Raw genomic sequence first — 22,417 nt, 5'->3', positions numbered from 1 at the left:
TCATGTGTGAATGCGTGTGAGTGAATGTGAGTGACTGGACCAAGGAGGGGATGAATGAATGTGGACAAACAGTTTACCATGCCAGGAAGAGAAATGGGATGCTTTGTTTTGCTTTTGTCATAAGCAGGACAAGGGGGAGACTTAATTCTGGGATGCTGACTTTTGAGTTGCTTTGAGGGAATTTCTGTTTTACTGACTGGGGTTAGATTCGTATTATGCTGATATTTCTGCTGCTATTTTTTATAACCCATGTTACCATTAACGGAAGAAACACATGATTCATATTTTGCTGCTATTTCTGCTGCTATTTTTATAATGTATTTGTTTGATGATTGTGCTTTTTTGGGGTTTCTTTCTTATAACACAGATTGGATCATAAAGGGGGAGAGGTGGTTATGAAATGTAAAGTACAGGTTTTTGTTTCCAGGAAGTTCCAAGGATCCAGACTTTGCATGAAGCAAGGAGTTTGAGAAGATTTGACATAATGATTAGATTGATTTTATTCCTTAAACACAGGTTTTTAGGGCAAAATACCTGGGAGGAGGATGGCTGTAGTGTTTGAGTGTTTAGAGAGATGATATGACTAACCTTTTTTCCCTTTAATTTCTTAAGCCTGGGTGATGCATTTTGAGTTTTATTTGGACACACATGTGAAGTCCAAATAAAAAGGGGGATTTAATTTGAAATGGGTTTTAGGATGAGTTTATAATTATGGGGTTTTTTGTGATAATTTAGATATGGTAAAACTGAGGCAGGAATTGTTATTTTTATGTCTAAGTTAAAGGAGTAAAATGTTCAGAAGATAAAGGGTGTCCATAAGAAGTTGCACACCAAACTTAAAGGGAAACTGTGGGAATAACAATAATAACGGGGAAGATTAGTGAAATTTTGATGAGCAGAAATGTGTGATTTCTTTTGATTTGTAGAATAAGCTGTTATAATGTAGGCTTTAGAAACAGATATTAAATAGATTTATTTCTAGGGTAGAGGAGAGCTTTTTATGAGGATGTTAAAAGTGTCACTGACCCAAAGGAATAGCATTGAAGATTACATACATAGAAATGATTTCATACACATTGCATTTTGTGCTTATTAAAGAAATGTTGCTCAAGTCAATAACTGAAGGTCAGAAGCTTTGTTTGGCGCGATGTCCAAGCAATTTATTGTGCAAGATGACAGAGCATGGAGGGCCGCACACGCTTACAGACACATAGAGTCCATAACCACACATGACAGTATTGATTGCAGGGCAAAGATGAAACAGCACAGGATGTTGATGATCAGATAAGGGAGAAGAGAGCGAGCAACAGGAAGTGGATGTGAAAGCAGCACTTTGAGAGTTTTATACATGATGAATGATGTTAAATAATATATAGAAATGAACGTTAAGTTGAATCAGGTTTAAATGAAGAGAGCAATTGAGGGACATAAGGTAGGGAAGTCGTACTAGGGAGAAAGTGTTTTCTATCCCTTAGAGGAGAAGATGTCCACTAGAGAGGGACCCAGAAAAGGAGCAGAGACCACTTAAGCATGAAGTGTTTTCAAGTAGGAGCTGGCATTTTATTATTAAGACCACCTAGATGACATGAGAATGTCTGATTTGCTGAGCCAGAATGCCAAGAGAGGGTCAGAGTGGGAAAAGTGATCCTAATGTACATGACGTCATGGGTGGATAGGGAAGCAGATGAATGGGCCAAGGAGTGACCCAACATAATGTATGGCGACCTCTGGTGGGCCAGAGGTCGAGAGAGGGAATTGAGAGGAGTAGAAATATTTTCCTGCTATTATTTGCTGCTATTTTTATAATCATCATTACCATTTTATGTTAATAGTGATGTTGTATTTAGATGCATTCAGATGTTCAAATATATTGGTATTATATTAGTCTTTATTCTAGGTCCAAGAAGAACCACTTTAAATTGTTGAGTTGAATCTATAATTTAAAGGTTTTTGAATGTTTTTATATTCTTACACATAGTCTTCAGTGGGTGACAGGCGGAGTTGCAGGCTGACAGGAAACACGTCTGCAGGGCATGCTTCTGCAGAAGCGAAACTGAAACCAGAGTCTAAGTGCAAGTTAAGAGCAGGTTATTTTTTATGCATTTATCGCTGATTAAGCTTTAAGTAGTTGTATTGGATTGGAACATTTGTTTTATACATTTTACATATAAGTCAAGATCGGCACACACATAGTTTCAGTTGTGCTGGCCTTCTGTCTAGTGGAAAGGTTAAGGTCTAGCTGGGGAGCTGAGAGGTGAAACAAAGTGCAAGCAGAGGCTGACACATACACACACACACATCGTAGATAGACTCAGTTATATAGGTAAAAGTTAATCTTATGTTTTGCTTGCAACTGCAAAAATTGTGCGTGCATATGTGACTGTTTGATGAAGAAGCAGGTGCAGGATGTTCCAGAGACAAGCGTCCGGGGACAACAGGAAGGCACCTGGATGGAGACGAGACGATGTTCTTTTTAAACTATGTTAAAAGTCATTGTGGTTTTGAGTTGACGTATGCTTTGTTTGGTTTCTGCCTGGCAACAGAAGGGGGGCTGTACTATTTCCCCCTATAAAGCCTTTGACTTCTTGTTGTCAGAGAGTTCAACACTGAATCTGTACAGTGTTGGCTCCACGCTGCGTGTATTCATTAAAATGCCGTCTAATTGCACCCGGCCGGATCAGTGGTCATTATTTTGGTCTACCTCCTCAATTCCTGAACCTTAACATGATTGTGGTGATTTTTATGTTAGAATTTGCTCTGATGCTTGTTTTTACGTATTAGATGACAATCTTTGTATAACCGCTGCTTCATTATTTAAATCTCTTTCTACAGCAACGATGGAACTGTTGTCATTGCTGTGATCGCAGCAGAGGACGGTGTCGCTATCTCCTTCTCTCTGTGCGTCTCATTGCTATTATCCAGCCTCAGCCAGCCTCTCTTTGCACTTGTGCTCAGGGTCTGAAGAGGCTCTCCAGGGCTCTCAGACAGCATCGTGCAGCTTCACTGAGTGCACATGAGGTTGCATTTTTATTTCTTACTGGAAAACTCATCTGTGAGCCAAACAGGGAAGAAAAACAAGTGTTCTGTCTTACAGTTGTGACTGCAGAGGAACCGTGCAAGCTGATGACAGCAAATGTTCTCAGAGAATTATAGACGATCTAGTGTAACGTCGAGCTGGGAATCAGCAGACACCTCGCGATACGATATTAAAACAATACTTGACTCTGTCAATATTAGTGTGATTTGTTACATTTTGCAATATGCTGAGTATTTGGACTAACATATATGGCAATTTATCACCTTTTGTTTTGTTTTTTTTACTGCAAATTACATCCTTAAAGTTAAAATGTATCAAAACCTGTTTTATCCAATAAGATAAAGTTACCTCACTTCAGTGTTTTCTTTTTGGTGCCAAACGAGATTATCAAGAATCCAACATTGTCACTAAAACCAACAAATGTTGCCATAAAACGGAGTCGGTCTGTTATCAGTCTGTGATTGAATGTGGTCAAGCCAGCAATTATACGCAATCTGTTTCTGATAATACAGCAAATAACTGTGATAAATCATTGAAAATCACATATCTGCTTCCGTCTAAATAGACAGAAATTGAAATTTAACAGAAATTGACATTTAATTATTACATTTGCACTTGACAGCCTTCCTGTTCTATAGGAATATAAACCAGAATACAACCAGCTGGCAGCCAGTTGAGTCCCCTCGTGTTGAGCTCATGGACTGAATCATTCAGACTGATGGAAACATTTGTGCTCATTTATAAATTAAACACCAATTATTTGCAAACCTTTGACAATCTTTCCAAGCATGACTGCAGCCACAGAGAAAGGTCGCCTCCTATCATGCGACCTTGCAGCCCCGTTATTCATAGTATCCTGGCGTATTTGAATATAAATATCAAATCAAATATCATTTATATCAAATATAAATATATTTTCCCTCAGCCCGTGTTTCGAGTCGTAGAGTTTTTGGGAACTGTTTGCAGTTGCGGATTAATCCATATTTGGAGCTCTTTGGTGAGTAATTCCAACAGCAGAGTGCTGTATGTGGGGCTGAGTCATAGTGAAGCGCGGTGTGCATTCATGGTAATGAAAGAACATGATGTGCCCACGTGCAACCATCATGTTGTCTTCAAGATTTACGGCTCTTCAAATGGAATATCACTTTAGTCTCTATCACAAATTCATTCCAGTGAAAATCTCACCAGAAGACACACCAGAGAGAATAAAAGGCAGATCGCTGCTCCAATGTCAAATTCTGTGCAAAATTTCTTTAAACTAGTTTATCAGATTGGGAGCAGAACTAATCTCCCGCCTCGTGCAGATTTCCTCTCGTGTTTTTAAACAGTGAGTCTTTAAGATGTAGAACAGGGCCAGCTGGTTCATTCGGAGCCTTTCCAGCTATTAGACTTGTCCCTCTGTCATCCCTTTGGCGTAAAATATTCCAAAAAACCTGCAGGGCTTTTGAGCATGTGCGTGCCGTGTACTGATGTCACTGTACGTGACGTTCTGGTTGGTTCTAATGTATTCAGTATCTGAAAGAAGCAGTTGCTTGGCTCTGGTGCGGCTCCCCGAGGCCAGAAGAATCCTGAGGGATGCTGCATCGCTCCCACTCCAAATCTGTTTCTGCTTTAGCCAAGTGGCACCGTGTCAGTACAAAAATCACAACACAAACTCGTTTACTTGTGATGTTCCTGCGAGCGCGGAGGCTTTGGAGGATCCTGCTCGAGGAGCTTAGGCTGGCAGAGCTCAAGCCATCTTTTTTAATTCATTTCTCACACACACAGCCCCTCGTGTAATTTGTTTTTAAAGGCTTTATTTCTGTTCCTTCGATAATTTACTGTTGATGTTCTCTCATTTATTATTGAAACATTTACATACATCAAACATAGTTTTTGAATTTATCAATAAAAAAGGCGGTTTCCACTTTTTAGCTGTAGTTCAAAGCATTTAGTTTAAAAGTGAAACAATCTAAAGTAATGATGAGAAGAGTTTACCTTCCTTCTTGTGTTTCTGGACGTAGATGCTGCTGTATTAGAAGAACTCACACAGACTTCAGCGTTCATCTCAGTGCAAGCTGACATCAGCTGATGGCTCAGCACTTCCTGTTTTCCATATGTTGCCGTGTAAGGTCGGGGAGATCCCAGGACAAACCTTAGCCTATAAACTGCTGCAGGAGTCTGTTGGACTGTTAGGTTTGAGCTAATAAAGCTCAAAGTTGTGGTTCATGGGGTGATGGCCTCATGCTTTTACGAGGGTTGTTTACAGCAGAGTGTGAAGTGGCTGGAATGAGAATTAGCGCCTTTAAATCCGAGGACCCGGTTCGCTCAGAAAAGACTGTCCACTCTGGATTTGAAGGCTTCAAGTAGAATTCAGATATTTGTTGTTATTCAAGCAGCTGACTGTGAAGGTGAAGCTGTTGATGTACCGGCCTGTGGACAATGTTGGCCTCACCTATGGTCACAAGCTGTGGGTGGTGACAGAAGAAATAGGAGCGCAGATAGCAGTGTTGGTGAGCTTCTCCTGAGAGGTGACTGGGGTCAGCCATAGACACAGGGTGAGGAGCTTGATCATTCAGGAGGCTCTGAGTAGCTCTTACTGGGAGGAGACCCCAGGCAGACCCGAGGCATGACAGCTGAGAGATGAAGTGTCTCGTCTGTCTTAGGAAAGCATCAGAGTCCTCCTGAAAGACCTGGGGGAGGCATCAGGGGAGAGGAAGGTCTGCTCCCTGTGGACAAATCAATGGATGGAAGTGCCAATCACAAAAACAGTTCAATAGTCAATGTTTTTAAACACATTGTGATTTGTCGGTATATGCAGATGTTATGGTATTGTTCTGTATTGTGTCTTTTTGTCATTTCAAAGTGATGATGTGATTCATTTTTCTCCCCAACAGGAACGACTGGTGTTATCAGTCCTGCCTCGTTTTGTAGTTTTGGAAATGATCAACGACATGACAAATGTAGAGGACGAACACCTCCAGCATCAATTTCACAGAATCTACATCCACCGCTACGAGAATGTCAGGTGAGGGTCCAACAGCAAAACACCTGTGTGTGCCCCGAATAAAGACATTTGAGAGTTTTTTCTCTAAAGAACAAAACTGACATTTACGTAAAATGTGCAAAATCTGACATCACAGAAAATGTAATCCTCATTAAGTATCATAACTTTTAAGAAGTGAGCTGGATATTAAAGTGACATTTCCGTATTTTATTCAGCATTCTTTTCGCAGATGTTAAAGGCTTCACAAACCTCTCCACGACGCTGTCAGCGCAGGAGCTGGTGCGAATGTTGAATGAACTCTTTGCACGCTTCGACCGCCTCGCACATGTAAGAGCTTCTCATCCCAAATGCATATGTGCATATGATCTGATTTTAGTCTGTTTTTGTCAATTTATTTTCCCATTAAAATATTCGCTCATCTGTGCATTAAAGGATTAATACATCACATTTCTTTAGAGAGACTTCTTAGCAGATCCAGGAACAGTGTGTTCTGGATCAGGTTAATAACCTTTACCTAACAGCTGATTACCGGTCTGTGGTTAACTTTTGATTTACTTTCACTTATCTTATGAACCTCCTCTGAAAATGACCCAAACAGCAACGCCAGCTTGGCCCACATTTGCAATGTTGTGTGTTGTGCCTTGACTCATAGCGTTGACTCAGGGGGAGTCTGGCTGCCTCGACTCAGCCACGGGCCGCATCTGTCAAACACTACATCACCCGATCTTATGACTTATGGCTGATTATGTGGAGACTTTTTATACGATGGGACTCTAATTTTGTTCAAATATTTGGTAAACTGTGTTAGATAGAACTGTTTAGTGAAAGTCAGGTTTAAAGGCAACCAGTTTAAACTGATAATCTCATAGATCCTATAATGTTCAATCAATATTTAGATTGAAACACTTTTCCCAATATATAGTTTGTGAACACTTGCTTTATGGTTAAGTGAAAGCAAACTAAAGTCTCTGAGGATGTCACTGTGGATGAGGGAGGTGTTTTTCCACAGCGTCGCCAGGTGTCGCTCGTGGGGATCATCTGATCGTTGGGGTTCTCTCTTTGTTATTGTAGTATATTAACCTTGCTAAATGCTAAAGAGTTCTATAAATGCAGCTGCATTAAACTGCATTGTTGTGGCAGACTTGCATCTTGCTAGCTAGCTGGTAAGGAATTGCAAGGATAGCTTCTCAGCTCCTTTACTGCCACCTTCTGGCAATAGAGTGTACCATTCAAGATGCTGGTTAAAACTTGGAAAAATACATGCACATACACCATGAATGGTAACATAAACTCTTTAATTTTTGTTTCTGTGTGGCAGGCTATCACTAAAACCTATTTTCCCAGTTGTATGTTGTATAAAAATAATTACTGAAAACGAAGCATAAGAATAGAATTTGCAGCTCTTCTTTTTCCACATTGTTTGATTGTGCGTGTATGATTTTGGAGCCCAGAGCTCATCTTTTCTGCGACAGCCTCTCATGGCTGTCGGGACTCATGAAAACTGAATAAAGACGCTCCAGTAGAATAAATATTTATTCAAAACAACACAGTGAATATCTGATTCAACATCCACTGTGTACGACTCAGCTGATATTAGATTGCAGAACATTTCAGACTGTCGCGCTTGGCCGGTCGCAATTTCACAGTCAGAGAAGGAATTCAGAGATAACCTGATATGTTTTCTGTGTTTTCCTTTTTTTTCTGATTTCTACTCATCTTTAATTCTTATTTCAGGTATAGTCATTGCTTAGGTTTTCTGCCTTTATGGTTATGGTGTTTGTCTCTTGCAGGAGCATCACTGTCTACGAATAAAGATCCTTGGAGACTGTTACTACTGTGTGTCTGGTCTGCCGGAGCCTAGGCCGGACCACGCCCACTGCTGCGTGGAAATGGGCCTCAGCATGATCAAAACCATCAGGTGCTGTCTTCTTCTACTGTCCTTACTTTTTAACAAAGCTCCGTGTTGTAGGGAAAAGCTTTTACTGCAGCTGTCATCAGTTGTTTATGCCTTTAGTTTTACCTTAAATAGGTGAACTGTAGTTCAGTTGATTTCAGATCAGGCCACTTGTTTTCCATCAAAGACTCCTGTGTTGCTTTTACAGTATGTTTTTGGTCGGTCCACTGACTCACTGGAAGCTGGAAGCCATGCATGTCCATGCAATACATTGCTTCCTTCTTGCCTTCAAAGATTGATCTTCCCGTCTTACTTTGATTTCTCTAAGGAACGCAGTGCCAGAGCTTTTTAATTTATTTTGGCAAAAAATTAGAAATCTGGTTTCTAATTTTGAGACTGATCACTGGTTTGCAGATTATGCACTAATATGTTTGATATCAGATTGTTCCCTGTAAAGTGTTTCTTGGATGGTATGTCTGCCTCATGTAGAAATGCTTTTTTTAATCTACCATGGAAAGGATCCTGCGATCATCCACCGCTCTAAGTCTGTTTTATGTTGCATCGCTCCTTGGCGCGTTCTTCTTTTTCTTGTCTCATCAAGCTTTAAATTTGATGTCTCTTAATGTCGCTGCGATCGCTCTAATGCATTTGTTTTTTGTTCGTAGCCTGAGGATGGCCTGTTCCACTGGCACAGAGAGCTCCTTTAACAACACTCGGGTTCACAGAAACAGCTTACAAATGCAAATGACACACTTGGAATCATCTTCAGCCCTTTTCTCCACTTAATCTATGAAGACATAATAAAAGGAGGAACGCACACCTGTCCATGAGACAGCATTCGAGTGCTTTGCGCAATTATATTTCAGCCCCTGGAAATAGAGGACTGTACATTAAAAGTGGATCTAATTCCAATATTTTTTAAGAATCTGCACTTTTTGATTGAGTGGTACTGATATAAATAAGCTATAAGTTAGATGTAGTGTTTTAGCTATTTTGTCACTGATTTTTCCTCCCATTTTATAAATGCTGTCTTTTGCCCTGGTCGTGATTTATTATGGGATTGAGAGGTATTAGCATGCAGTGCATCTTGGTCTGCCCTAGATTGCCAAGATACAAAATGCCAAAATCCTCATACTGACGTTTCACAACAGGATTTTCTCTAACCAGTGAGGGACATGGGTAAATACACCTTTTAAACAGGCGTGTATAAATACACTTGTGACTACGAATACATTTTTAAACCTTCTTCTTTGTAACTTTAAAAGATAAAACATGGTAATAAAAAAATGTACCTTTATTTTGGTGCATCAATGGTGCAGCGGGAGAGAAATCCTTTTAAATCAAAGTCGAGTTTGTCTGTTTTTGTATGAATAGAGCAAATTCATGGTGCAATGAATTCATTGTAACTGCAGGAATCATCTTAGAAGAATAAATGTCTTTTACCCTGAGGACTGTCCTAGTATCTGTAAATTACCTTGTTCTGCTCGGAAAAGTCTCCCTGCAATATTTGCATGCAGCTGTGTTTCAACACAAAATCAGTATCAAATAATGTACATTCGAATTAACAGATGTCTGTGCATCGCTGAAATGCAAGAAAACATGTTTGTAGTGCTTGTATTGTATTTTGAAACACACAACAGGGCTTTATAGATCTTTGTATCAGACTGTGAAATGAGTAGTTCATAGGAAAGGAGAAAAAGTCAGTTCTTCTTCAGATTTGTCTAAAAGGCTCACAGACGCTGGAGTTTGTGCTTTGATTTATTTTATTTCAGTGATCCTCTGTGCTGTTTTAACCCTTTGCATTGATTTCAGAGTGAGAGAGGAGAGGAGGACTGATGTTCAGAGGAAAGGGACGGATTAGGGTGGATAAGCTGTGAGATTTGTGCTCAGTATCATCATGTCAAGATGGTGAGCTGTGCACACTTTTTGCTGCGACACCAATCAGTTTTGCAAAAGCTGGAATAAGAGGAGATGGGTTTGCTTATATTGTCCAAATAAAGCAGGTTTTTACTTGTTTCTGAGGGATTGTAAAGCATGTAAAGGTGGGACCACATTGTTCCCGACTCGTCCGATAAACAGAGGAAATACTAACCCACTTCCTTAAAAGTTGGAACACTGTAAAAAGTGAATAAATGAATGCAACGATTTGCTGGACTTTTGGGAGGGGAATACTATTCCACTGTTATCTGAGAGGAATCCAGCTGCTCAGCTGTCCGTGGTCTTATTTGTCATAAATTTCACTTAATGATGTTTCTGTTTGTGAAAGGTCTGGACTGCAGCGAGCCATGAAGCCGTGCTGTTGGATTAGCTCCAGTATATGATTTAGCATTGTCTTGTTGAAATATGCAAGGCCTCTCCTGTGACAGATGCTGTCTGCACAGGCACATTTGTTGGTCTGAAGCCTGTATGTACCGTTCAGCACTGGTGGTGCCTTTCCACATGTGCAACCACCATACCGTCAGAGTTTCAGGCTTTTGAACTGAGTGCTGATGACGAGCTGACGGTAACTCTTTAGTTAGTTCATGATGTTCTTTCAGCTGTTTGTTTTTGGTACCACTTACTTTTCCAGCCTCTTTTCCAACTTTTTTGCAACATGGTGCTGCCATTAAAGTCAAAATGAACTAATATATTTAATGTAATAGTGAAATGTCTGAGTATAAGCATATATGTTTTATTGTGAATAGAATATGGGTTTATGAGATTTTTCAAATCATTGCTTTTATTTATGTTTTACACAGAGTCCCAACTTCCTCTTAGTCAGGTTTGTCTGTCTGACAAGTGTAAAAGTAGAGCCATTTCAACCAGTCACAGTCGTCAGTAATCAAACATGGTTTTAAATACTGCTGTGTGCAACTACATGTGGTGATATAATCACACAAAGACGATGTTGGCCGAGTTTACAGAATCCGGCTAATGTTAGGTAAGCTTGTACCAGTTTCCTTCTTATTTGTAAATGCAGATTCTGGTCACACGTTGCTGAACAGATGCATGAAGGCTGAGAGTAAGCTGACACATTCTAGTACAGCATCTTGTCATACTGGTTTACAACTTCCTGTTACACAGATAGAGGTGTTAGTTACATTTTTGTGAATTTCAAAATTGTCAGTCCTCATTTTACATTAAAACTAGGAAGACATGTTAAGCTGTTAGCAGTTAAGGCAGTTGAGGTGGGAATGTTCCAAGGTTTCTGTATCTTTAGGGTATTTTTGCACATCTTTTGCAGCTCAGCACGGGAGCACAATCAGGGAGTACTAGTACAAAGAAACCTCACAGAAAAAAGTCCAAAGTTTAGGGTAACGATGTGAAGCTCTCACATGACACCTGGAGGTCTGAACCAAATGTTTGGGAGGATAGAAACAGGAGGCTCCAAAGAGAGTTCAGTCTGCAGAGATTCAGCCCATCTCTCCCTGTGTTGATGTTTATCGCCGTCTGTTGTTCTCCCGGTCAAGACTCAACACAAATCTAAAACTAAAAGTTTGTCTGGTTCACCAAACACTGCCAGCATCTTCTTAGATGGATAGTTTGTTCCATCCATCCATCCATCCATCCATCCATCCATCCATCCAGCCAAGGCTAACAGTTTTTCTGTTACATAGATGGTTAGATAGAATTTTATTTCAAACATGCAAATATAACGGATATAACAAGAAAAAAATAAGAAAAAAACTTAAAAACACGTTTTCATGAATATCTCTGTCTACACAATGTCTATGCTCAAAAAGGAGTAGGATGAAGTTTACACTTTTTCTGTTCCTGCCCCCTTATTTCAAATTTCATTACTTACAAATTAATATTTAGAATTCGACATATTCCCACCCTCACATTACTCAGTCATTAACGATGTAGAGTAGGTGTGTTTACCTGTAAACACTGCTATAGACTCCATTTTATTTTCATAATTGTGTTTACGAGAAGATGGGATTTTCAAATGAAGGTGCTTACAGCTGAATGCAGGGACAGAAGTGGAGACAGACTGCACTGTTTGTTAGACACAAAAAAACACAAGCGAGTATATCTCCTCTGACCTGCTCCTGTTAGCACTGATCAGCTGTTAGTGCTGATTTGAAACCTCAGCGGGACGTGTTCACAGAATTACCTGATATATAATAAGGTTTATGCCTACCTGTGTGATACGGCCTGTTTAAGAAGTCTGTGCTCCAGTTTTAGCAAGTGAAATCCTCGTGTGTTACTCGTCTCTGACGTAGCACATCTGTGCATGTCGCCTATACATCTTATAGATACAGCTTGCTATTAGCCGACAGCCTCTTGTCCAAACATATTTCTAATAAAAAAATTAACATGATGGAGCCGAACCACAAACACAGTTTTACACTGTGGTGTCCAGAGACAAAGGATGGTGTCGCAGAGGCTACATCCATTTTTTTTTCATTTAAAATCTGTGATATTTACAAAAACCCTTTAACTGATTAAAAAAAGGAGACCCCCTTACTGCTGCAGACACGAGGACGAATGTGGTGTGTGCAGAAAACTTACAGATTGGGGATGATCAGGACAAAATTCTGGGAAGAAGCCCAGCTACTTCCAGATGCCACCCACAGATTTCCATTAAAATCTGTTGTCTTAATTATTATTTACTCTATGTCAGCACTCACAGCGCTTTATACAACGCATCTCATTCACCCATTTACACAAGCATTTATTTTCTGCCTCTACGTGCTCTCTTAGACAGCAGCATCTCGGGGGTTCGCTATGTTGCCTGAGGATACTTTGGTATCTAGACTAGAGCAGCCAGGGATTGAACTACCAACCTTTTGATTTGTAGATGACGTACATATATATGTATATAAACATTTATGTATATATATATATATACGGAAAGAACTTCCCCGCAGAGTCAACACAGTATCACAGCATCATCATTCTCCTCCTCCTCTTCGTCGTTAGCTGCAGGTTGTTTGTTAATTTCTACTCCAGGTGTCGTCTAGCAGTTGACTGACTTTAACCACCTGTCACAAACACCCAGGATGCCTTTCACCTCACATTCATTGCGGCTCTTATGAAGCATGAAATAACGCCAGGAGGGAGGAAGAGGCGTGACAGGCCTGTCTGCTCCTCGGAGGCTGTTATCAGCCGCACTCTGTCCTGCTTTTATTGTGTTTCGGGGAAAAATAAAGTACGAAATGAGAAAGTAATTTATTAACAGGTGCGACGAGTCTACAGAAACAGTTTTACCTCTTTTGTTGAAGTGCCACAGATATGCCTGAACTCCTTTGTGTTCGTTTCTTGGTGGACTTGAACAGTGTTTGCCTGGCAGCATTATCTGTCTCCGTGTTCTGTGTTTCTTTAGTTTCACCAAAGGTCAGTTTCATGTATATTAATCTGCTGAATTAATGCCGTCAGTGTTTTTCACAGTACCACCCAAAGTGACCCCTGAAATATTTTTAAATTAATGCCAGACGTGTGCACCTGAAGTCAATTAGATCAGCTTTTTTAAACTCAAATATACATACCTGCGTGTAATTTTATACTTTTTTCAAAATCATCCATTGTTACCTTCATAACCTTAATTCAGTTTATTCACAGCCTCGCAGCGCTTTATTTTCATTTTATTTTCATGCTCATGTAAGTGGTCCAGTCCACTTACACACCACATTATATATTATTTTGTATTCTGAAACAGTTAAACATGTTTCAGGTAACTTTTGAAGCATATTTCTGACATTGTGATTGTAAATGGCATCTGGGAGTGACTACATGCCTGGTGTGTAGTCAGGGGAAGCCCAAAACATTGTTGAGGGGTGTCAACATTTTTTATATGGGGGACAAATTCTGGGATAAGATTTGTTGGTTTATCTAAATTCACAGAGCAAATCTTTTAATTTTGTGATTTTTTAAAATTCAAGGTACGTACAGTATGGTACATCAGCTACGTCAACAAAGCTAAATCACACGCTGGCATCATCTGTCATGGTTTTACATATAATAACACAATAAAAATTATCTGGTCCTCACCAGGTCTTATAATATCACCTGAGATGAACAGTAACACACGACATATTTCACCATCTAATTATTCATATAAGAAAAACTAAGCCAGAATGCAGAAACAGTGCATGAGCTCACAGCATGATTCAGCATCTTCTAGAAGCATTTTTAGCATTAATAGCTGTATGACTGTATCAGTCTCTCACATCGTTGTGGAGGATTTTTTGACGTAACTTCTTTTCATTGAGTTTAGTTAAACTCTCTCAACATCGTGTCACAGCATTTCAGTCAGATTGAGGTCTTTGAGTGGAGCATTGCAACGCCTTGATTCGTTTCTTTTTCAGCCACTCTGCTGAAACCTAAGACTTCCATGTTCTTTTTTCCCGTTCTTTGGGATTTATTGCAGCCGTCAGTAAACCCTGTAATGGCACAAAGCAAAGCTGTACAGCTGATCTTCTCTTTCCACTGTATGAACAAACATAGGAGCGGCTAGCCAGTTAGTTGCAACCTCTGTCTGTTGTTTGTTCGTTCTTGTTGCCAAAAATCGGCTAGTTTTCTCAGTTTTTTCTCAGTACATTACTTTAGCGCCATAGTCCTGATTTATATAAGAGTACTATGCCAAAAATAAACCGCTTTTTTCCTGCTTTCTTCCAGATACGTGAGATCACGGACGAAACACGACATCGACATGCGTATTGGGATCCACTCCGGCTCGGTACTGTGCGGCGTGCTGGGACTCAGGAAGTGGCAGTTCGATGTCTGGTCCTGGGATGTGGACATCGCCAACAAGCTGGAGTCTGGAGGCATCCCAGGGTGAGGAAACGGAAGGAATTTTCTGTGGCTGTTTTTATCTCCAGTTGGATTATTGGCATGGACAGACAGAAAATTCACTCACATAAAACATGGCTCCAGAGAAAGCAAACTGATGTTTGGTAAAGATATGTCATGGCCAGAGCTGAGCAGGAGATGCGATTATGCTGAGTCCCTCTGTCATTTATTTTTATCCACCCTCATATAGTTTTTAAAAGGATAGTTTAGTGGCATAATATGGGAATTTTTTAATCTTCATGTTCCTGTTTGACCTTAAAAGGCAGATTATTTCTCTAACTACTGATTTAACATTTCCTGCAAGCATCTGTTATCAACGCTCACCCTTTTCCCATAAACTTCTGTATAATCTGACTTGTTTTTTCACTTGTCACCTCTTGCTGCAAATTAGAAAGGAAGCAAATTCGAAGCACTAATGTGGATGCATCACATGGCTTCATAATTATGGACAGATCTTGCGCATTTATCATAAATGTAATGCTATAATGACCGTACGTATGTATGTATACATGTATGTATCTTCTCCTTAACAGGTGGGCCAATCGAGCTCGAGCATCATCATGTATATAGTGATTATTAACATCTATATGTATTAAAAACGCATTTATTATAAATCCCAGTTCTTTTGGTTTTTCACATTCATCACCCTCCTGTGAATGTGATGTTACATTCTACATTAGTGTTTGTTTCATGTCACGTTCATGTTTGTCGCCCATATGTTACGTAATGTTCATCAAATGTGTATCTGAGGTGGAATTTTGTTCCAGTCATCACTAAATGCATCTCCACCGACTGGTTGCTGAGCCTGGTTCTGCCAGAGGTTTCTTCCTGTTGAAAGGGAGTTTTTTCCACCTGTAGCCAAGTGCTTGCTCACAGGTGTGATCTGATCGTTGGGATTTTCTCTGTGTTACTGTAGGTGTTTACCTCACAACATTGAACAGCAAATGTTTTTCACAGGAATTATTTATGTCATGGATTCACTTCAGTTCAAATGAATTTTTATATATGAATTCTAGTCAAAGCGGTCATCTCAGAGTACATGTAAGGGGAAGATCCTGCAATTTTAGCAAGAGAACTCCAATGAGCTGCACTTGATGTGATGGTGGGAAAGAAGATTTCTAATAGGATGAGGCTCAGGGAGGGGCAGCTTCGATTGGTTGGGTGGGTGGGTGAAGGGAAAGAGAAGAGAAAATGAATAGAGAGACCACAAATAACACACACAATAAAACACAAAGTACAGGAAACAGAAGACAAAAGCAAGACAAAGCCAGAACTGAATTATGGATTTACATCTAATCAGCGACATGATTACATTGTGTCTATGGATTGGATACTTCTTTCCCTTTGGGCATGATGTTTTATATATATATATATATATATATAGCCATTTTTTTTTTACCTTTATTGGATAGTAAGTGCAGGCATTAAGTGGGGAGAGAGCAAACACGAAGCAAAGGACTGTGGGTCAGACTTGAACCCAGACCACTGTGGCCTGTGGTTACCTTCTCACCCACTGAGCTAAAGTGGCACCCAAGACGTTTTAAATATGTATGTTTTTTCTCCATTTCAGGAGGATCCACATCTCTAAGGCAGCTCTGGATTGTTTAAATGGTGACTACGAGGTGGAGGAAGGCCACGGGAAGGACCGCAACGACTTCCTTCGCCGCCACAACATCGAGACGTACCTGATAAAGCAGCCCGAGGAGAGTCTGCTCTCCCTGCCGGAGGACATCATGAAGGAGGCGGCCAGCTCGGCCGACCGTCGAGCCAGCAGCGCTACCTTTAACGAGGCCTCGTGGAGCCCCGAGCTCCCCTTTGACAACATCGTGGGGAAGGAGAACGTAAGTCCCGCCACTGCTTGTAATTCAGGTCATGATGTATGCACTTTATCACCCTGCCAGAGAATGTCTGTCTTTGCAGCAAACTTCTTCTGCAGTGATGATTAAACTGTTATCTTTATTTCTACGTTCGGGGGAGGGGAATGAATTTTATCTGCTCGTTAGCTAATGACATAATGACCCCATTTCTGGGTTCAAATGTTTCCTTATGATGAATGGGAGTCTCATGTCTTTAATATTCTCCAGTGCTCCTTTTTTTTAAAACTGGCACAAGCCCACAAGACCTATTTAATTGCCATTCTCAGCCTGGTTTCTTCTCAGCCTGGTAGAAACCAGGTGCTGCTAATTAAATGCCCTTAATTAATTGATCATCAGCAAGTATAAGCACCTCTATAAAAGCAGTTTGTTGGTCTGGAGCATTCAGGCACGTGCAAACATTACAGCATGAGTGAAAATCCTTGCAAATTCATCCCATAGTCAGATCATGCAATGCTCAGAGAAACTGCAAAACACCCAAGAGTACATGTCCGACTGCACAAACCCGAGTTTTTTCTTTCTTTTCCTGTCATACAATATTACATTCATGACAGTGTAATTAGAAAAGATTGAACAAATATGGCTTGTTTGGAAGTGGAGACGTTTGGCCATAGCACTTCATACTGCACAGACGGTCAGCGCGGTGCTGCAGGGGTATTGATTTGGGCTTGGCCCAAACTGAGTCATGCAACAGGATAATGATCCCAAGCACAGCAGCAATGGCTGAAAAAGAAAATGTTGCGAAGGTCCAGCCAAAGTCCGGACCTCAACCAGGACCTTAAGAGAGCTGTGCAAAAATGAAGTGATGCTGCAAAGAAGAGTGGGACAGATTTTATCCACAGAAACTGATCATTTGATCAAGTTATTATCAATAAAGGTTGTTGATTAACCTATTTAATAATATGCTAAACTTTACTGTAACGCCTGTTAGAACAACCACACAGATCTTTTTATTGGAGCTAAACAAATTTGGACTGTTTTCAATTGTCTGTGCTTGTTTTCTTTTTGGAACTGAAGCATTTGGACCCAGAAATGAGTGAAGATGGCAGACGAGGCAAGTAGATGGGAGGAAATAAACTTCTGTTTCATTTTTCCTGATGATATTTGGACAACTAGAATACTCTTGGCCAGCTTGTTTGCTTTAACTGAGTTTCACTGCAGGATGAAGTTTTTTGTCACGGCGGGCGTTTTTTTATTTATTTATTTGTTTTTTGTTTACAGTGCATGGGATCTTCTCAGTTGTTTCGCCTGTTTGTTGGTTGCTTTGTCCTTTTTGGGGGGTTTTGTTTTCCTGGGAGCGAGTGGACAGCTTTCTGCAGAGAAAATGTGTTACTGTGGTAACGCATCACTGCGCGCCAGCCTTCTTTTTATTTTTTATTTTTTATTTTCGGATGACGAGCTTGTGATTGTGTGGCCCATTTTAAACATCCTCCTCATTTCTTCTTCATTTGTCTGCCTGTGACAACAAATCAGCCCCCGGAGGCATCGTGCTTTGTCTAAGATGGTTGAATTTGGAGAGAGTGATTGAAGGTTGAGCTTGTTTCACATTTTCTTTCCTTTTTTTTGTTGAACAATGTGGAAGGGAGAGGGAGAAAAACTAACAGCTGATGGATGTTTGTGACAGTTTCAAATGGTGTTCAGAGAGTTTCCTGTCAGGAAATATCTGAAAATATGTTAGAAAAATGTCCTTAAAACATCAGACACACAGGCTGATGAATGCATCATTGTTTGTTTTTTTTACAGTATCATTTAATGCAGTTTTCTTTGTTTGCACCATTCACAGATCCTTTTGCCTCTATAAGGAGCTAACACACCGGTTAGATATATCGTCATAGACTGAGGAAAAGAGAGGCATGCAACTGCAATGAAACAACATGATGGAGCTGTAAAGTCTGATTGTTGTGTCTTGTGAACACTGTTGGGCATTTACCTTGCAGTATAAAGCCACCTTGAGGTGACTGTTGTTGTGATTTGTGCTGCATTAATGAGCTTGAATTGAATTAAAGGCAGGATTACGTGTTGTGTGCTGCCAGTTTCATGGGCGAAGGTGAGGCTGTGTGGTTCGGGTAAATCGTGAAGATCTTTTAAAGGAAACTTCTTAATTTGCTCTTGAGTTGCCATCTTCAAGTCTGTGAAAGACTTTTATGCAAGAACAAAATGAAAGATTTGTTATTTATCTTTTCTTTTAGAAGATTGTCCTGTTTGAACTATGTTGCATTGTGTTGCATTAGTATGCCTGAGTAAGGCTACCAAATGTTGAGGGCATTACATGGACTACGTTGCATGTGAAAATGGTATGAGACATACCTTTTTGATGAATTAAATACCAGCGTGACCTGCACTGAAACTGAGACGACCCCGCTCTTGTGCTGCTTTAATTGGTGCGACATCATTGGGCTGCTTCTGATGTTGTTTTCTCTTTCTCTCAGTGTTTTGTGCTCTGCAGTGATTTGAATCAGGCCTAATTAACCATCAGCGTAACTGAGTTCTCTCCTAAATGAGGTTTTAAAAACACCCCAGATATTTTTTGCTGAATGCATGTGCTGTCTATATCCAATAGTACTGATGCTTGAGAGCAGAGATGTCTTTGAAAAGTAAACCTGGAATGCTTCGACGACAGGGTAATTTAATGACTGACAGACACAACCGACTACACAGCACTCAGCTGTAAAAGACTAAAGGGGCGTTGTTGTCACCCTGCTGGGTGGGCGGCGTGGACACCCCGGTTTGTGGTTGCTTGAGAACGAGCCAACGTAGGATTTTGAAATTACACCAAAGGTGCATCTACTAAAAATCTCAGATGAGTTAGAATCTCTGTGACCTCGACCTCAGGGTCAAGGTCAGTTTTCCAAAACTCTTGTGAATGTGATAACTCCTGAAGGAAGTGTCATCATAGGTGCATCTACTGGGAGGCTGATGGGTAACACTGGTGACCATGCTTGGAGTCTTTCATGATGTGCATGATGTTATCAGGAGGGAGGTTTCAATTTCTGGGAAAAGACGGTAAAAAAGATATTTGCAGCTGAAGCAGTGTGTGTGACACTGTTTGTTCCGTTTCACAGCCTCACCTACACCAGCAGCATCCTTTGTTTTGTCCTCTTTACAGTTCTGCACACTGGAGTAATATTGGGAGGGGGGGAGGCAACTCTAAACATGCATGACTCTTTTTTTATTCTCAGCCCTAATCAATGCCTATGTTGTCTGAAAGGATCATAATCAGGCCGCACTTTTACATATGACGTGATGGAGAAATGAAAAATTCAGAGCTCTTCTGTGTTGCATTTGAACTTCACGTGAAAGGTAAAGTAAAAGTGGTGATTAGTGAGCATGAACGCAGCACGTTAGTGTCAGCGTTGTGAAACTTGTGTCGAGCTGTTGGATTTCGTTCTGGCCTTCATCTCGGAGGAGGAGGTGCAGTTACTCTGATGTCTCCTTAGCTTTGAAGTTTACATTTTGTTCACATTTCGTATGTATTTTTCTGTGTATCAGTTTGTGTAACCACTGCTGACTGAGCTGCGGCCCATCTGTGAAGGCTGAAATATTTAAACTTTCTTCAATTCATTTTATGTCCTCGTCTGTGTTTTTTCTTTGTTCTTGTAATTGGAAAGGTTCTGCAGAGTTTCCTTGTAAACACATTTTATTTAGTTACTTCCAGGCATCTGGTTTATCACAGTAAGTGAATGTGAGCTTGTTTTGCTGTATTACACCTGACAGTGTGTTAGTGTTGATGTAGATGAGGGTGCTCGGTCCGTTGTCTTACGCATACTTGGACGTATCTGCTGTCCTCCTACAAACAAAGACATGTCGTCGTGCATGACGATGGGAGAGGGATTAAGAGTGCATTCTCAGGCCACATTTGCATTCCCAGATTGCTTTGATTGGACGAGCTTTTTGTGTCCAGCGCTGCTGACCGACACCCAGCACCACAAACATGCCGCTTGGCGAGGACTCGTTGTTCCTCCATCACAAAGTGAATGGCGCCTTCCTACAGCTTCTGCTCCAGGCCGTCGAGCTTCACGTTTCATCAGGATAACTGGAGAAGGCGAACAGTTAGCCAAACAGTTAGCTTAAGATTTCATGTTAAACACGTCACCAAGCCATTTCAAAACCCTGCATGGAGATAATGAGGACTTAATTTAGCATCAAACTTGAAAAGTTTAAAAGACATTTATAGAAGTAGGCTGTCGACCGTGTGTGATGCATCAGTGTCTGTGTTTTCTCCTTCGTCTCTTTTAGTTTCTTCCTGTTTGGCTTCCTTTGTTTTTATTTACTGCAGTTGTTCTCTTCCCTCCCTTGTTATTTGTGTGATTTTCTCTGTGCTGTGTACTCCGAATGTGGTTTTGCTCTATGTCGTCGTTTTCCTTGTTGGATAGAAAATAGACTTCTTTTCCTGTCTTCCTTCTCTCTTCCCAAATGATCGCAGCAGATGGCCCCGCCCCTCCCAGAGCCTGGTTCTGTCGGAGGTTTCTTCCTGCTAAAAGGGAGTTTTTCCTTCCCACTGTCGCCAAAGTGCTTGCTCATCATATGATTGTTGGGTCTACCTTACGATCTAAAGCATCTTGAGGCGACTGTTGTTGTGATTTGGGGCTTAGGCTTAAATTGAGTTGAATAGACTGATTAAAGTTCCCGTGTGTTTGTCTGGCTGGCTGTGATTGAGTGCACTCAAGAACGTTAAACACAAACTTGACAATTTCCTTTTGATTTCATGGACATTCAGGTCATAAATTATACATTACAATTATTATAATGCATACTATTATAAATCATAATATGTATTTAAAAGTCCAGTCACAACAGATTGCAGTATAAAACTGTATACTCTACACGCTTTTATAAATACAGCGCTGTTACAACATGCGATGGTAATGCCATATTTTCGCTCCTTATGTGAACAGTGAAATGTGTCTCCGCTCTCAGCGTGTGCCAAATGTGCAGAGCTGCAGTTTGATTGTTTCATCTCCTGCAGCTATGAGCTGACAGCAAACTCTGCATCGCCTCCTGTGTATACGAGGCTGAATGCAGCAGGAGTTTATAGCGTCTGATGTAAGCGTGTGTTTGGATGCAGAGGAATGGTTTTTCTGAAAAGTGCCACTTGGTTTTTTTTTTTCTTCTGGCACAATGAAAGCCTGTTAGAGAAGTCAATTCAAACAGTGGCTCTTTGCATATCAAAGGCTCCTCGGAGGAGTTTCAAAGCATCTCTTTAAAAAAAAAAAAACACTTTTATTTTCTGTTTGCTTTGCTTTCCTTGGAGCTCGAGTTCTCACTGCTGGTTTTCTGTGACCCCCGTCCTTCACTCCTATTGGTCTGATTTGGCTGGCACGATACTGGTGCACGCCTGTGTCAGTCAGAGAGGAAATAAAGGGACTGCAATACAACAAGAAGAGTTCAGTTATGTTTTGGCTGCGTCCATTGTTATGACGTGAATATTTGAAGGCTGATAATCGGTGTAAATGTGACTCGCCACCACATGGTCAGCGTTTCTGGAAATTAATCACCGTCTTGTTAAGTGGCCGCTGCTTCTCTGGTGCAGGGAAATAAGTACTGTAGAAATGAGCCGACACAGTCGGATGGCAGTGGTTGACGTAGTCGTGAAATTAAATCAATTAATTAGTGTTTATGGACACTTGTCTTCATTCACTTGAACATTATTCTGTATCAGACCAGTCTAGTATCAATTCATTTGTGTCCATGTGCATGAAGTTAACATTTTCCACTTTTGAAAGGTGAAAACGTCATTTTGCTGCTCATGCGAGAAGCCATGATTCAAGTCCCACACATAAGTTCTATATTTTTCAAATATATTCTTACTAAAATGAGAGTAAAACTACTGGATTAGACTAGAGATCAAATAT

At 40.5% G+C, this 22,417-nt stretch overlaps 1 protein-coding gene across 2 annotated transcripts in view; it reads left to right on the top strand.

Annotated features, from left to right (window-relative positions):
• Window positions 1–22,417, top strand: part of adcy8 (adenylate cyclase 8 (brain)) — a 133,903-nt gene that overhangs the window by 55,604 nt on the left and 55,882 nt on the right. For both annotated transcript variants that reach the window (XM_063462077.1, XM_063462076.1), the window contains exons 3-7: window positions 5,914–6,044; window positions 6,239–6,350; window positions 7,814–7,941; window positions 14,518–14,676; window positions 16,262–16,532. In XM_063462077.1, coding sequence (XP_063318147.1) covers window positions 5,914–6,044; window positions 6,239–6,350; window positions 7,814–7,941; window positions 14,518–14,676; window positions 16,262–16,532 — 801 coding nt within the window. The remainder of the gene's footprint in view (window positions 1–5,913; window positions 6,045–6,238; window positions 6,351–7,813; window positions 7,942–14,517; window positions 14,677–16,261; window positions 16,533–22,417) is intronic.

This window comes from Pelmatolapia mariae, linkage group LG18 (genome assembly GCF_036321145.2).
Source record: "Pelmatolapia mariae isolate MD_Pm_ZW linkage group LG18, Pm_UMD_F_2, whole genome shotgun sequence".
NCBI lineage: Eukaryota > Metazoa > Chordata > Actinopteri > Cichliformes > Cichlidae > Pelmatolapia > Pelmatolapia mariae.
The sequence above is the reverse complement of the archived record's forward strand: the minus strand, read 5'-3'. Positions and strand labels throughout refer to the sequence as shown.